This window comes from Biomphalaria glabrata, chromosome 11 (assembly GCF_947242115.1).
Source record: "Biomphalaria glabrata chromosome 11, xgBioGlab47.1, whole genome shotgun sequence".
NCBI classification, from domain to species: Eukaryota; Metazoa; Mollusca; class Gastropoda; family Planorbidae; genus Biomphalaria; species Biomphalaria glabrata.
Window position 1 is genome coordinate 14,143,656 of NC_074721.1, and position 15,547 is coordinate 14,159,202.

Genomic DNA, 15,547 nt, shown 5'->3' on the forward strand with positions numbered 1-15,547 from the left:
ATTTGTAGTGTCTGTATCTGGCTCCGTTTTATCTCCTTGTTCTTTGACAATAAAAAGAAATATATTTGCACTACACTTGATTGCATCTCTTTATTAATTATGTCATGCTATGAGTGACTAGTGCAGTGACTAACCACCCCTACTCTTGTGGATGGCTGCCTGGTCGTGCGGTATGTGCGCTGGACTGTCGTTCAGACTTATCTATTGTCCCGGGTTCATACCCTTCCTGCTGGAGGCTTGGACTAGGAAGTAAATTATCTTCAACTCTGAAGGAACATCCGAAACATAAAACATTTTACAAATATTTCTACAAACATGTGTGCACTACTGAGAATTCTCCAAACCTGAGTACAAAGTTCACCAATCTTAAGTAATCTCAGTTTATCAATTTACAGCTTCTAAATGTATAAGATCATGTGGAGACATGTTTATTTTTACTTTAAAATATAAAAGATATTATATTTATTAAATAATAATAATCTTTATTACCCTAAGGAAATTTCTTTTAAAATTTGTGAATTACACCAAACAAGAAAAATTATGACTATAGAAAACTAAAGATACATTCACACCAGATTCACTCAAAAGTTAACTAATGAACATCCAAAATACATCCATCAACAATATTAGAATTCAAATTGAAAGCACAAATTGCACGTTGCCACCGTGCAGCGCAAACTTGACCAAAAAAATTACAGTTAACAAAACAACAGTCTTGAATAATGTTTACAACCATAATGCTTTTTTTTTTTTCAATAATAAAAATCTAAAAATAAAACAAGGTTACAAAGACAGTTTGTGTGGAAACACAAACTCGAAATCGGACCCCAAAGTGGTCCGCTCAGGTAGATAAAAAGGCAGGTTTCAATATTTTCAAAAAGAATATCAGAAACTATGAAATACAAACTATCAATTACCTGACAGTGAATGAAATTCTATCAAAAGCAAAAGACAGAGGAATGGAGAAAGAAGATAGACAGATCTTGTGAAGGTGAAGTTAAATGTTAACCTGGCCTAACTGATGTTATTGAAATATATTCTAATTGATCTAACTGTTTTGTAAAGGGCCAATCTCTCATTCAAAGCCTCAACAAATATAACACTTCTCTTAAAAAAACAAAAAACTTTTCCCTTTAGGTGTTCTAGATATATGGTGTTGCATCATAGTTCACGTTTATAATATGAAACACTGCTTATTAATTGTTGTTTTAAATTAAATTTCACTAGTATGCATACTAAATATATTTTTTTCTCTTTAAAAAAAGAAAGTAAATTTTTTTTGTAAATTTAGTAATTTGTATCACTAAGATTACTAAACTTAGTAATACAATTTAAAAAAATAAATATTTTTTACACAACATTTTAAACCGTTTGAATGAATGTGTTAAAAATATGGTAGATAGTAATCTCCCTTACTAATAGTCTCAGTTGTAAAAATGGTGTATTTTTAAGAAAAAAATGCTTGCATAGTTAATTTTAAAAATTACATTTTTCCCTTTCAGAAAAGAAAAAAGTAGCTGTTGCCTCAGAACTTTGAATAGTCTAAAATAACACGATGTTGGATTTTTAATATCTTTTCTAGTTTACAAGATCTAAACAGGATGGACGGACAGACAGACCACACAAAACTAATAGTGTCTATTCCCCTTTTGATGGTCGCTAATAAATACACTTGCTTTATTATTGTACATCAAATGCAATTAGATTCAGATTTTTTTTAATAGCAAAAAATGTTTCATACTCAATTCACTGTTATCTTCTATGTTGAATTGGATTTTTTAAATATATGTTATTTAAGTGTTTATTAGGCAAGAATTTTATTTTCATCAAATTATTATTATTTAAACTAAAGCAAACTAGACATTTATTAAAACACCAAGATTTTCTTTTGATAATGAGCCCTGCACACTGGGCAAGTATTGATGTTAAGCATTGCTATCTCCTCTAAAGTTTTTAAGCAAGTGCTGTGAAATACATGGGAACAAGACAGTAGCACTGTGCTCCTTGTTGGCCGTGCGTTTACAGCACCTCTCTCACCGCCTGCCACATTTACATTAGACTTTTTCACTTTGAGCTCACTTTCTTTCCCAGAGTCTCTCAAGAATGCCAGATCTGTCCCAGCAGGAATGGCCCTCTTGCTTAGCTCTTTCAACAGTTCTCTGTCTTGTTGTTTTTTATTGTGGGACAAAGGCTGGTGCTTAGATGAGTTCATAGTGGTGTTAGCATTATTGTGCATGAGATCAGAATTTGCATTAGTGGTCTCCCCTTGATCAGAACAGTCCATACTCAACTGAAGTTCTGTCAGACATATTGGGCAGTCTGTTTCACCTCTCTCTACAGCCTGCTCAGAACATAGAAAGTCAATATTATTATTAGTCAATGAGTATTTAATCATTCAGCAAGTCCCAACTTTCACAATTTTTAAATGTTTATTAAAGAATATTTCTCAACGTTATTGATGACTTAAGCTAAATGTGGAATAATGCTTTATGTGTTTGGCTTATTTATAAGTTAATCATGTAACAGCGAAAGCCAGTTGTTAGCACCTTTAGTTGTATTACATCCCACTGTTCGGAAGTGATGTCCACATGGGCAGCATCCCACATGCTGAAAGCAGCTTTGCTTTGTTGAACACTGCTATCAATCTCTTGTAAAAACTCTGACATGTTGACATCTATAGAATTTATCATTCTGTCTACTATGGCAGTAAGCTGATAACAGAAGAACATTATTTCATATTAATAATATTGAGTATTTCACAATCTTTAAACAAATACACAAATGAACCTTTTAATTTTATAATATATATATATATGTATTTTATTAGTTTTCAATTTAAAATTATTTATTTCTGAATCATCTTGATTTTGAGCAAATATTAAATATAGTCATACCAGTGGGGGATTCTGGGGTTGGGTGAGTGGTAAAGTGCTTAGCTTCTGAATAAAACTGCCATTCAACATTTTTAAATATAAAACAAATTACTACTGATTTGATAGCATCTGATAGCAAAAAAAAAGCATCAAATACAAAACTTTATGAAGAAGCTCTAGTAAGCAATTGATTTTAATCAAAATTGAAAAGCTTCCAGTATCATTGATTTCAAGTTTAGATGAGAGTACCTTTTCTTCATAGAATTTCTTTCTGAGCATTGGATCTTTTGGTGGGACAGTTTCACGAAGCTTTTTATACCATGATCTGACAACATAACCTCGCCACAAAGATTGGATCCTAGTAAAACCAAGAAATATGTAAACAAGAGATTAATAGCAAATAAGATGTATTAATAGGCTATACATAAATAAACATTGGTTTCTCATTTCTTCTGTTTGATTAATCATAGCCTGAGAAAGGTAGCCACCATGAAGATCTGTCTATTTGGGGCAATTTTTAGGAGCCCCATAGCATGTGACTTATTAAAGGCGGTCATATGTATAGCATTATTGAAGTAAGTATTCTGTGTCTGTAATTTCAGGATCTTCTGGCGCCTCTGAGTCCACCCAGCTCTAATGGGTACCAGACATTAGTTGGAGAAAAGTAAAGGCATAGGTCGTTGTGCTGGCCACTTGACACCTATTTTAACCATAGGCCTCAGAAACAGATGACCTTTACAACATTTGCCCTATAGATCATAAGGTCTGAAAGGGGAACATTACTAATACATTATCACATTTGCAATGTGTCAAAACAAAGCACTACATGTTGGCTTTTAGTGTGTGATTCTTCGATAAAAAATATAATTGTTTAATTTCTTCTATATGGACCCTTACTCCGATCTTTTATTAGGTTATAAATTGTATCATTATGAGCATTTTCATAAATATTTTTATCAATATATTTTCTTAGAATTATAAAATATTTTTTACATGAAAAATATTTAATTAAAGATTTTCAGTTGCTTTAAACCTATGTAGATTTACTAACTTGGTAGCACTCTTGTGTTTGTGAAGTCTTGATCCTTCATGGATTACTCTGGTTTGATATTGTTCATGACGACACATTGGGCAAGTTTTCTTCCCAGTGAATCTTTCAAAAGCTTGTAAACAAGCCTATTTGGTTCATTATTAAACAACAAAGAATGTAATTAAAGTATTGCTCAGTGTGACATAATGGTGAAATAACTATTTTTGAGGGTGACGGGTCATTTCATCCTTAATTAAATATTTTATATATAAATATGATTATGTAGAATGCCTTTTGACATTTTATGACATGTTACTAATGCGTTTATAGTGTTTCCTCTTCCACTTTGTATTCTTAATGAGAAATATTATATTGTAAATATGGGTATGTACTTAGATATAGCGCTTTTATTGGATGTGGGGGATGTAATATTAAAATATTATCCTAATCAAAGGCCAAGGTTTGGTGGAAGTAGTGAAAATCATTAGAGTGATAGAAGTGCGATTAGAATAATTATGATCATGCCGCTGATAACTTATCATCAAAGGCCAAGGTGTGGAGAAGTACGACCATGTTTCACTTTATTTTATTTTTCAATCGCTCTTTCTTGAAAATGGGCGCGTCATTTTTAGCTTTGAAAAAAGGTTTTATTTTTTTCTAATAAAGGCAGAGTTCACCCATCCACAGGATATCATGTCGCCTGTATAAGTTTTGCTTTAATTCATTTTAAACATTAACACGTTACAATTTTGTCATTTAAATAAAAAATGAATACATTAAATATTGCTCATTTCATGATTTTTAAAATTACAATTTGTTAGATAAAAATGATCATATGATGAAAATATTGGGGGATGAAAAGGCCGGGAATGAAGTGACCAGGGGATGAAATGACCAGGGATGAAGTGACCGGGGATGAAATGACCGGGAACCATTTTTGAGTAATTGTAAAGTTAGGAGTGATTCCCCTTAGGAAGTTTATATAAGGGCGTGTTTAGTTGCCACTTGCTCCTGAGTTACCAGCTTGACCACTGGACCTGTGTTGTGAACTGTGTTGTGAACTGTATATATTTTTTGTTAGTTATTGGTCGTGTGTCTTAGGGTTGTGACATAATGGGGAACTAACTATTTTTGATTACTTGTAAAGTTAGGAGTGATTCCCCTTATGTAGTTTATAAAAGGCCTTGCAAACTGTGCTTATTATAGTTGCCACTTGCTCCTGAGTTACCAGCTTGACCACTTGACCTGTGTTGTGTATAGTATTTTTTCTGTTAGTGGTTGTGTGTCATGGGGTACTCGGAGAAGTGTGCCCTGCTCTGGAGATCTTTGGGCTAAGTATGTCTTTAGTATTATTGTATTTTATATAATGTATTTATTAATAGATATAGCCCCAAATGATTTCCAGGCAGTATACTTTTACCCTGATGTTCTGCATCCTGGGGTACTCCCAAACTTGACATATTTTTGTAACCTTTTTCTGAGGGATTCAACCTGTATTGAATCATCAGATGGACTTTACATATCTTTATAGCCTTGTCTCTGAGGGATTCAACCTGTATTGAATCATCAGATGGGCTTTACCAAACGGATGTCTATAGGTGGGATTCTATGAAGCTTGTAAGCTCATAGCAGGTTTCCCTGAAGCCTATAGTTCATCATGACCATTTTTTTTTTTTAAACATATATACAAGGTTTATTTACATGATTAAAATAAATGTGTAAATACATGGCCATTAACTCACAGGCCGACACAACAAAAAGTAAACAAAAGATACTCAAAAATAGTATGGCACACAGCCCTAGTCATATGTTACATTATCGTCACATTCTGGAGAATACACATTTACAAGAGTAAAATAAAGGTCACAGGTAAACACATGACCACTTTTGACAACTGGGTTACAAACTTCCTGCTTACACAGCCAACTGAAGGTCACATGCCTCAGGTCGAAACACGACCACTTATGGCTACTCTAAGGTTACAAATTTCCTGCTTACACAGCCAACTGAAGGTCACAGGCCTCAGGTCGAAACACGACCACTTTTGGCTACTCTAAGGTTACAAACTTCAGGCTTACACAGCCAACTAAAGGTCACATGCCTCATGTCGAAACACGACCACTTTTGGCTACTCTAGGGTTACAAACTTCAGGCTTACACAGCCAACTAAAGGTCACATGCCTCAGGTCAAAACACGACCACTTTTGGCTACTCTAGGGTTACAGGCTTCAGGCTTACACTAGCCACTTTTAGCCAAAAAAACAACAAAATGGTCATGATGAACTATAGGCTTCAGGGAAACCTATGAGCCTACAAGCTTCATAGAATCCCACCTATAGACATCCGTTTGGTTCATCTGATTATTCAATACAGTTTGAATCCCTCAGAGACAAGGCTATAAAAATATGTAAAGTCCATCTGATGATTCAATACAGGTTGAATCCCTCAGAAAAAGGTTACAAAAATATGTCACGTTTGGGAGTACCCCGGGATGCAGAACATCAGGGTAAATTTATACTGCCTGGAAATCATTTGGGGCTATATCTATTAATAAATACATTATATAAAATACAATAATACTAAAGACATACTTAGCCCAAAGATCTCCAGAGCAGGACACACCCCATAACAGAAAAAATACTATACACAACACAGGTCAAGTGGTCAAGCTGGTAACTCAGGAGCAAGTGGCAACTAAGCACAGTTTGCAAGGCCTTTTATAAACTACATAAGGGGAATCACTCCTAACTTTACAAGTAATCAAAAATAGTTAGTTCCCCATTATGTCACAGGGTACTCTGGAGATCTTTGGGCTAAGTATATATATATATGTTTACCTGTGACTTTGTTAAGTCTTGTGTTGCATACATTAGTTTAATTGTATACCTAGAGGTTATACTTAATAACCTAGGAAATACAAGTAGGGGCCAATATGCCACTGAACGAACATGCCAGCACACCTTTAACACTGATCTGTTGACCTAAAATACCTAAATCTAGCTACACAAGTCTCATGGGAGCTCATTATTAACAATAAAGTCACACGGGGACTGTTATTGACGATACATCTCATAGACTACCTTTAGCTACACCCGCTACTAGGTAATGTTAACTGATCATGCATGTTTATGAGTCATCTTTATCATTTTCATTATGTAACACTCAGTTCAATAAAACACTTTTCTATTTCTGTCTTCTTTCCGATCGCCATACAAAATATTATGGATTGCTCAATTAGGTTATGAAAACAAATGAATTATAATAAAATATTATATCTATGACAAATTTTAAAATTAAGCTATAGTTGTATAGATCACATAGATCCAGTGCTTTTTTTGTGACAGTACACTGGTACGTCGTACTGGCATCTTTTTCAATGTGGGGAAAAAATATTTATTTTCTTGTATTTTAACGTTTATTATTAATATAATAATTAAAAGTTAGGTAATACATCACTGAGTACCTTCACCTATTTTTTTAACCAAAAAAGCACTGCATAGATCTATTAATTAATTTTCTTTAACATAGAAATAAAAGATAAGATAAAAAGATTTTAAAAATCCATTTATCTTCTTTAAGTAAAAAAAAAAAAGAATATTTCATAATGCTGAGAATGATTTACTTTATGAAATACATGAGTGCAAGACAAAAGAACTTGTTCCTGTAGACCAAAGTCTTCTTTACAAATAACACAAGGTTCATTAGAGTCATCACGACCATTAGACTTGGCTTTAATTGTCTTCCATTCTTGCTCTGACAGCAGCTGCTTTGGTGCATTGACAAGTCCATATTTCTGTGCTGAAAAAAAATACCTCACCTTATCTAAATGTTTTGTTTTTTCAATAAATAACTGGCAATACAAACTATAAATGAGTATATTAGCAGATCATATTTTTGATTAATTTTGTTACATTTTAAAATAGCTGCGTATTTTGATTTACCCAGAGTTAGAGGAGGAGGCTTCTCATCCAAAACATATTCTTTTTCTTCATTGGTTTCTTTTTTGCTTACTTTCTTGGCTAAAGAAAAGAGAATAAAAGTAATACAAGGTGATAGGTCTTGTTTTTTTTAGTGCAAATTAGCATAAGAAAACAATTTGCACAAAACTAGCTGACAGCCAAGGAAGTCTGTCAAAAATGAAAAGAAAGTCTTAGCAGTGAATTTTGAGAAAAGTTTGAATGAAAATTCTACCTGGTTAAATGTAGTTTAAACCCTTTTACATTTTTTTTTTTCATAAATATATAAATGGTTAGCTAACTTCCTACCACTTCTGGCTATATATTTTTATTGTTTAACTTTAATAATCCAATCCCCCCCCCCCCATTTTTTTTTCTCTCTTGTAAAAGTACATTAGCAATATAATATATCAATTTAAAATCAGTATTAAAAAAGGTAGCTTTTAATTAATTAAATTAATTGATGACAATACCTTCATGTTTATTTCATTTTATTAATGTAAAAAACAAAGTATTATTAATTTAAAAAATACACACTTTTATGTAGTCCTGTATCCACAATAGCTTTGATTTCAACTTTCTGCTTTGCACGAGCTGCAGGACCTGAACCAATTTTTTTACGCCCATTATGTAAACCCAATGCTAAAGTACGTGACCAATGATCTTGAAGTGCTACTGCTGTAAGTGTCACACTAGATGAATCTGTGGACTACATTATTTTTTTTTTCATTAAGTAGCTGGTCTATGAGCCATTTAAATTTGGAAGAATATTTTGCAAAATTATAATCAGTTGAGCTCTTTGTTTGAATGCCATTTCTGATAATTATTATAAACAATGTTATACATTTGCAGTTAGTTTTTGGTACAGATCAATTAAAATATGGACAATACATGCAAGCTAAAAGAGTTAATAATCATTACTTTTACCAAGAATACTAAAGACCCAGATGTTACCCATGTCCCCATTTGAAAGCCAGTTTCATAAGGTCAGCTACAGCAATAATAAATATACTTTAGCAGATGATAGTTAAGCATATTAGGCTTTGGGATCTATGTCTAGATTAGAATTCTGAGTCCAAGAAAAGTATATAGCACCGGTATAGATTTAGTTTTATAATAGTAGTAAGCCTTTTAAAGTATTTGTTAATAGCGTCTAGACATTGAGTAAATATTAAGCTGTTTGCCTGCAACATGACTCTAGACTCGTTTGGTGGTCCCGGGTGCAAATACTGCTAACCCTATCATCCTGATAAGTTTGAATGAACATCCAAAACATGTAAAACATTTTACATAATATTTTAGAATTTTTTAAAATTTAGGCCAATATAGAATCCTATGAGTTTATATTTAGATCTCTAGTTGATCAAACTTACTGGGCAGACTTAGATGTTAATTTAATGCACAAGATGTGAAAAATATGCATTTCGCTATTGGGTTTGCATTGTCAAAGCCATGTGAAACACTGTACTTATCCTTAATCTTTGAAACTGAGGACATGTCACATTGCCATCAGTATAATTATTATATATATATTATTTATATAAAAATAATAATAAAATTATTAAAATCTAGATGCATCTTTATTTGAGATTTTCGATAATCTTTTTACAAGAATTCAAGTCAATCAATTCAGTCATGTGTTAGATCTAGATACTGATAGTCACTTTTTATATTATATATAAAATGTAAAATAAAGAATAGATTATAATGATTATTAGATCTATATTATAATGATTAATTATATATTAATTTAATATAGTATATACACTCATTATATACACAGTAACACTAGTAACAGTTACAGTACTATGTCTAGTGATAATAGTCTATAGATTATTATAGATCTACTTAGAGACTTAGATTCTACCAGAACTAGATTACTACTAGTACTACTACTACTAGATCTATCATCTATACTTAGTATAGTATAGAGTATAGATAGTGATAATAGTCTATAGTTAGAGTTAGACTTAGTAGATCTACTTAGTAGAGTCAGACTCAAGTCTAAGTAAGTAAGTAATTATTAGTAAGATAAGTAAGTCTTAGTCAGTCCAACTCTAGAAGTGAGTCTAGGCCTCAGAGTAGTCTAGCAGGACTAGCGAGTCTAGCTAGCCCTCTACTCTAGAGGAGGACTAGATCTAGCAATCTAGATCTATCTCTCTCAGTATCAGTGAATTTGACTAGTATGAATAGTAATATGTCTATAATAGAGTCTATACCATTTAGTATGATTTAGTCCATTTATTTAATTTATAGATCTTATTTTTTATAAATGAAATACCAGATCTAAATGTATTTTACTCACATTTTTGTCAAAAACTTTTTTAGACATCATTTTAAAAAATGATATCTAGATCTGGATGTCAATATAACGTATGATAATACCGTGGATAAATATCTACCAAAGTTTCTTTAATTGCTTTCAATAGCGTCTACAACAACGGAAGAAGTTTTTCTTACCTCGTTTACAAAAGAGTACAAAAGAGGCAGTAATTACTTTATTTGGTCTTTAAGATTATTATTACTTTTGTAGGGGTAATGTTAGTGTGTATATAAAAAAAACGAGTTTGCATAGGCTGTCGCCTCTTTTGGTTTATCTATTAACTTCGAAAAAACAGAAGTCATGTTCCAGAAGTCGCATCAATAAACCTTTTCAACTCCAAAGATAGCCGTAAATGGACACTCCCTCGTGGTAGACCACTTCCATAGACTATATATTACATATAGTCTATGACTACTTCACATATCTAGGAAGCTAAATCTTGTAACTGATTCTAGTATTACCATTACCAGAAGGCGCGGACTGTGTGTCAATATCGGCCCTGGCATTTCTGTAGGCCTTCAATTCAACCCATAAATTGTATCTCATATGATAGGCATCTAATTATAAGTTTGATTATCTATCGATAACTGTACGCATGCATACAGGGAAACATAAGCGTTATATGAAAGGGGAATTTATATTAACACCAATTTTGTATTATGATTTTATTAGGACTGCTTCTCGTTTTAATTTTTTAAAACTTCCTGACTTAGATTTAAGTGCTTAAAGTATGTCAATTTAGTGCGTGTTGGCTGAGTGGAAGCGCTTGGCTTCAAGACCAAGAGGTCTCAGGTTTAAATCCTGTCGAGGACTGGGGTTCTGAATGTCGGGATGTTTAGGACTCCCCTGAGTCCATCCAGCTCTAAAGGGTACCTGAAATTATGAAAAAGTAAATACGGTTGCCACATGACACCCTCGTTAACATGGGCCACAGAAACAGATGACATTTACATCACCTGCCCCATAGATTGCAAGGTCTGACAGCGATACTCTATTACTAGAGATATAATTAAAAGCAGAATTCTTTCAATGGATTAAAACTAGGATTTCAAAAGAGTTGGTACTTGTCATACAAACTTTATTTACTTATTGAAAAAATGAAAGCGTTGAAGATTAGTCCATATATAATATTATGGGCTAATGAATTTTTGACCCAGAGACCTCAGAGGGTAAGGGTAAACAATGTAATATCAAATGAACGCATAGTTAATACAGGGGCGCCCCAGGAGGCTGTGATATTCGCTGATGATGCGGCTCTTCTTGCCCTGCTCTCAGAGAGCTCAAACGTAAATGAGTATTTCAGAGAAATAGAACACATTTTGAAAAATACTGTAAAGATAATTTTTTATTATTAAATGTAAAAAAAAAAAAAAAAAAAAAACACCAAAGAAATGCTAATTGATTTTCGTAGGGAAAAGAAGGAAAATAATATTGTTTCTGTCGCTGGAGAGACCATTGAAATAGTGCAAACTTTTAAATACCTTGGTACTATCTTAGACGACAAATTAAATTTTACTGCTAATACTGATTATATCAGCAAAAAAGGGCAGCAAAGATAACGATTGCTTAGGAAAATGTCTTCGTTTAATGTCAGCGAAAAGGCCTTGGCTATGTTTTATCACGCTCACATCTGCAATATTTTAAGTTTTAATATCACTTCTTGGTATGACAATCTGAACATTAAAAATAAAAATAAACTTCATATAATCCTAAATGCTGCTGGTAAAATCATTGGCAAAAAACAAACCCCATTTGGGCAGTTGTTTGAAACAAACATTCATAAAAAAGCTAAAAAGATTCTAGAAATAAAAAAAAATCGCCCTTTGGGTCAGGATTTCGTGATTTTACCATCACAAAAGAGATACAAAACACCGATAGCAAAGACAAACAGACACAAAAACTCTTTTGTTCCCCTGGCAATCAAATCATTAAATAGAAACTATCTGATATAAACTTTTCGCATGTAAATTATAAGTGAGTCTGGTGTGAAAGTATATTTTAGTTTTCTATAGTTATACTGTTTTGATTGGTGTTATGCACAAATTGTAAGACACATTTCCTTATGGATAACAAATATTATTATTATTATTACCAGTCGACATGAAGAAAACAAAAAGAGGAGCTCTACTCTTAAACTGGGTACATGGGATGTGCGTACTTTACAAATTTAATGAAAACTTATCAGACATATAAGATGCCAGAATATCCGCAATAATAAATGATGAAATGTCCAGGCTCAAAGTAGACATTGCTGCCCTCCAGGAAACTCGTTTAGCTGACTCTGGTTCAATCAAAGAAAAAGACTACGCCCTCTTCAGGCAAGGCAAAGCCGAAAGTAAAGTAAGGGAACACGGCTCGGTTTCTCAGTTAAGAACACACTGCTGAACACAGTAGAGCTCAAGTGCAAAGATTCAGAAAGACTCCTATCACTACGCCTTAACACATCTATTGGACACGTAGCTTTGATATGCGCCTACGCTCCTACTTTGAGTTCCACACCAGAGGCCAAAGACATGTTCTACGACAACCTTTCGTCTGTTGTCAGCAAGATCCCAAATACTGAACAGGCTATCATCCTCGGAGACCTCAATGCACGCTTTGGATCTGACAACTCTGCATGGGACAGTTGTATTGGGCGTTTAGTCTTGAAATAGGTATAAGTGACACAGAGGGAGTGTAGAGAGCAAACCTCGAGGAGCTTCAGTTCATTTTCATTTACTTTTCCGAAATGAAAATGGACAGAAGCTCCGCGAGGTTTGCACACTACGCTACCTCTGTGTTATTAATACCTATTTCACGACTAAACCACATCACAGAGTATCTTGGCGGCATCCTCGCTCCAAACACTGGCACCAACTAGACCTAATCGTGGTAAGACAAAAGTACTTAAATTTTGTCAAACTTACCAGGTCCTATCACAATGTAGAGTAGACTGTGACACATATCACTCCTTAGTTGTTGTAAGATCAATCTTCTCCCTTAAAAAATCCAACTTACCAAGTAGATTGAAAGACCCTAATTAGATGTAAGCAAGATGTGCCACCTTGAACTCCAGATACAGTTTGGGGAATCTTTTGAACGCGACTACAAAAAAGTGACTCAGGAAATATAGCAACAGAAAAATGGGAACATCTCAAGTCCACCATACAAAAGACTTCCCTGGCCATCTTTGGAAGAAAATTTACAAAGCGAAACGATTGGTTCGACTCTAAATCAACTATACTAGCACCTGTCATCAGAGCCACTGTGCAGAGGACAGCACGGATCTGTGCCAATGAATACTGGATAGAGCTAAGTGAGAATATTCAGCTCGCTGCTTAAGCTGGCAACATTAGAGGGATGTATAAAGGAATCAAAAAGGCTCTCGGACCTGCCCAAAACAAGTCAGCACCTTTCAAATCAACCACTGGGGAAATTATCACAGACAAGAGCGAACAAATGCACAGATGTGTCGAACATTACTCCGAACCTCAGCCCTTAACGCTATCAACCAATTACCCACAATGAATGAACTAGACGAAGTACCCACCCTATTAGAACTCAACAAAGCCATAGACAACATGGCTGCCGGCAAAGTCCCTGGATGTGACGGTATCCTTCCAGATCTTCTGAAACAATGCAAAACTACACTAAACCAACCTCTACATAAACTGCTCTGCAAATGTTGGAAAAAGGTGCTGTGCCACATGATCAGCGGGATGCTAAGACCATCACCCTGTACAAGAACAAAGTTGACAGAAGCGACTGCAACAACTACAGGGGAATCTCTCTCCTAAGCATTGGAGGCAAAGTCTTTGCTCGAGTGATATTTCCCAGGCAACAAAAACTTGGTGTTCGAGTCTATCCAGAATCACAATGCGGCATTCGCTCAGGGAGATCCACAACTGACATGATTTTTTCCATCTGTCAACTTCAGGAAAAGTGCAGAGAGCAAAAGATACATTTGTATATTGCATTCAACGACCTGACAAAGGCATTTGATCTAGTCAACAGAGAAGGCCAATTAAAATCTAACAGATAATAGGCTGTCCACTCAAGTTGTTAAATATTATTGTCTCTTTCCACCAAAATATGATGGGTACAGTGCAGTTCAACGGCGCCTGCTTCGAAAGATTTAGTATAAACAACGGAGTCAAACAAGGATGTGTCCTGGCCCCCAACCCTCTTTGGAATACTCTTTTTAATGCTAATTAACCACGCGTTTGACAAAGCCAACGAAGGCATCTATCTTCATTCCAGATTTGATGGCAAACTTCTAAATATTGCCAGACTGAGGGCCAAAACTAAAATCAGAACCACCATCGTAAGAGATATGCTATTCGCGGACGACGCGGCGATAGTGGCACACTCACAAGAGGAGCTTCAGTCACTGATTTCCCGCTTCTCTAAGGCTTGAAAAGAGTATGGCCTAACCACTAGCACAAAGAAAACTAATGTTATGGGAGCACCACCCTCCATCCTAATTGACGATAACAAGCTAAGTGCCGTAAATGAATTCTGCTACCTTGGATCTATAATTCAAGATGACCTGTCTCTAGAAGAGGAGATTTAAAAAAAAACGCATAAGGAAGGCCGCATCAACCTTTGCTAGACTCCGACCAAGAGTTTGGGAAAACCAGAAGCTCACCACAGCGTCAAAATGGAGGTCTACAAGGCATGCGTTCTTAGCACGCTTCTATACGGCAGCGAGGCGTGGACAACCTATACAAAACAAGAGAGAAAACTAAACTCACTCCACTTGCGCTGTCTTCGAAAGATCTTGAAAATTTCATGAAAAGAGAGAGTGTGTAATACTGAGATCCTCGCAAGAACGGGCCTTCCCAGCATCTGTACAGTCCTCAGGCAACGCCACCTGCGCTGGCTCGGACATGTTCGCCGAAAATCATTATGTACGGGCAACTTGCGTCTGGCTCAAGAAAAAAACTGATCACCCCCACCTCCGTTACGTGGATGTGATAAAACGTGACTTTAAAATCAGTCAACATTGATACTGACAATTGGGAAGATATAGCCTTAGACCGCACTAGTTGGAGAGAGATGGTGACCAAGAAAGGTATGGACAGTGAGAAAACATAAGTCTCATTAAACGACAATAAGAGGAACACCTCGTTATGTGAGCTAAGCTGGAATGTTTTGGCACACATTGAGTTGCTGGCCAATGAAAGAAAACTAAAATTGAAGACAAAGTTTGACAAGCAAATGAGACTGCTTCTGACATAGCAGTAGCGGAACTATAAATTCTGGCGGATCTATAAGTGGAGGCCCTTGACAGGATTTTAGCGAAGGTTCTTACCATTTTCAAGTTTAAAAATAGAAATCCCTTAAAAAAATAAATCTAAATTACTTCAAATATTTGTGAAAACAA

General features: G+C 34.7%; 1 protein-coding gene across 1 annotated transcript; it reads right to left on the bottom strand.

The window, feature by feature from the left end:
• Positions 1-43: 43 nt before the first annotated feature.
• On the bottom strand, positions 44-10,304 carry LOC106054855 (RING finger protein 32-like). The gene is made up of 8 exons (XM_013210923.2): positions 10,165-10,304; positions 8,397-8,568; positions 7,845-7,922; positions 7,526-7,701; positions 3,925-4,049; positions 3,123-3,231; positions 2,547-2,711; positions 44-2,341 (listed from the first exon to the last, which is right to left on the bottom strand). Exons 1-8 carry the CDS (start codon positions 10,192-10,194, stop codon positions 1,868-1,870), a joined length of 1,329 nt encoding a protein of 442 aa, XP_013066377.2. The 5' UTR covers positions 10,195-10,304; the 3' UTR covers positions 44-1,867.
• Positions 10,305-15,547: the final 5,243 nt, after the last annotated feature.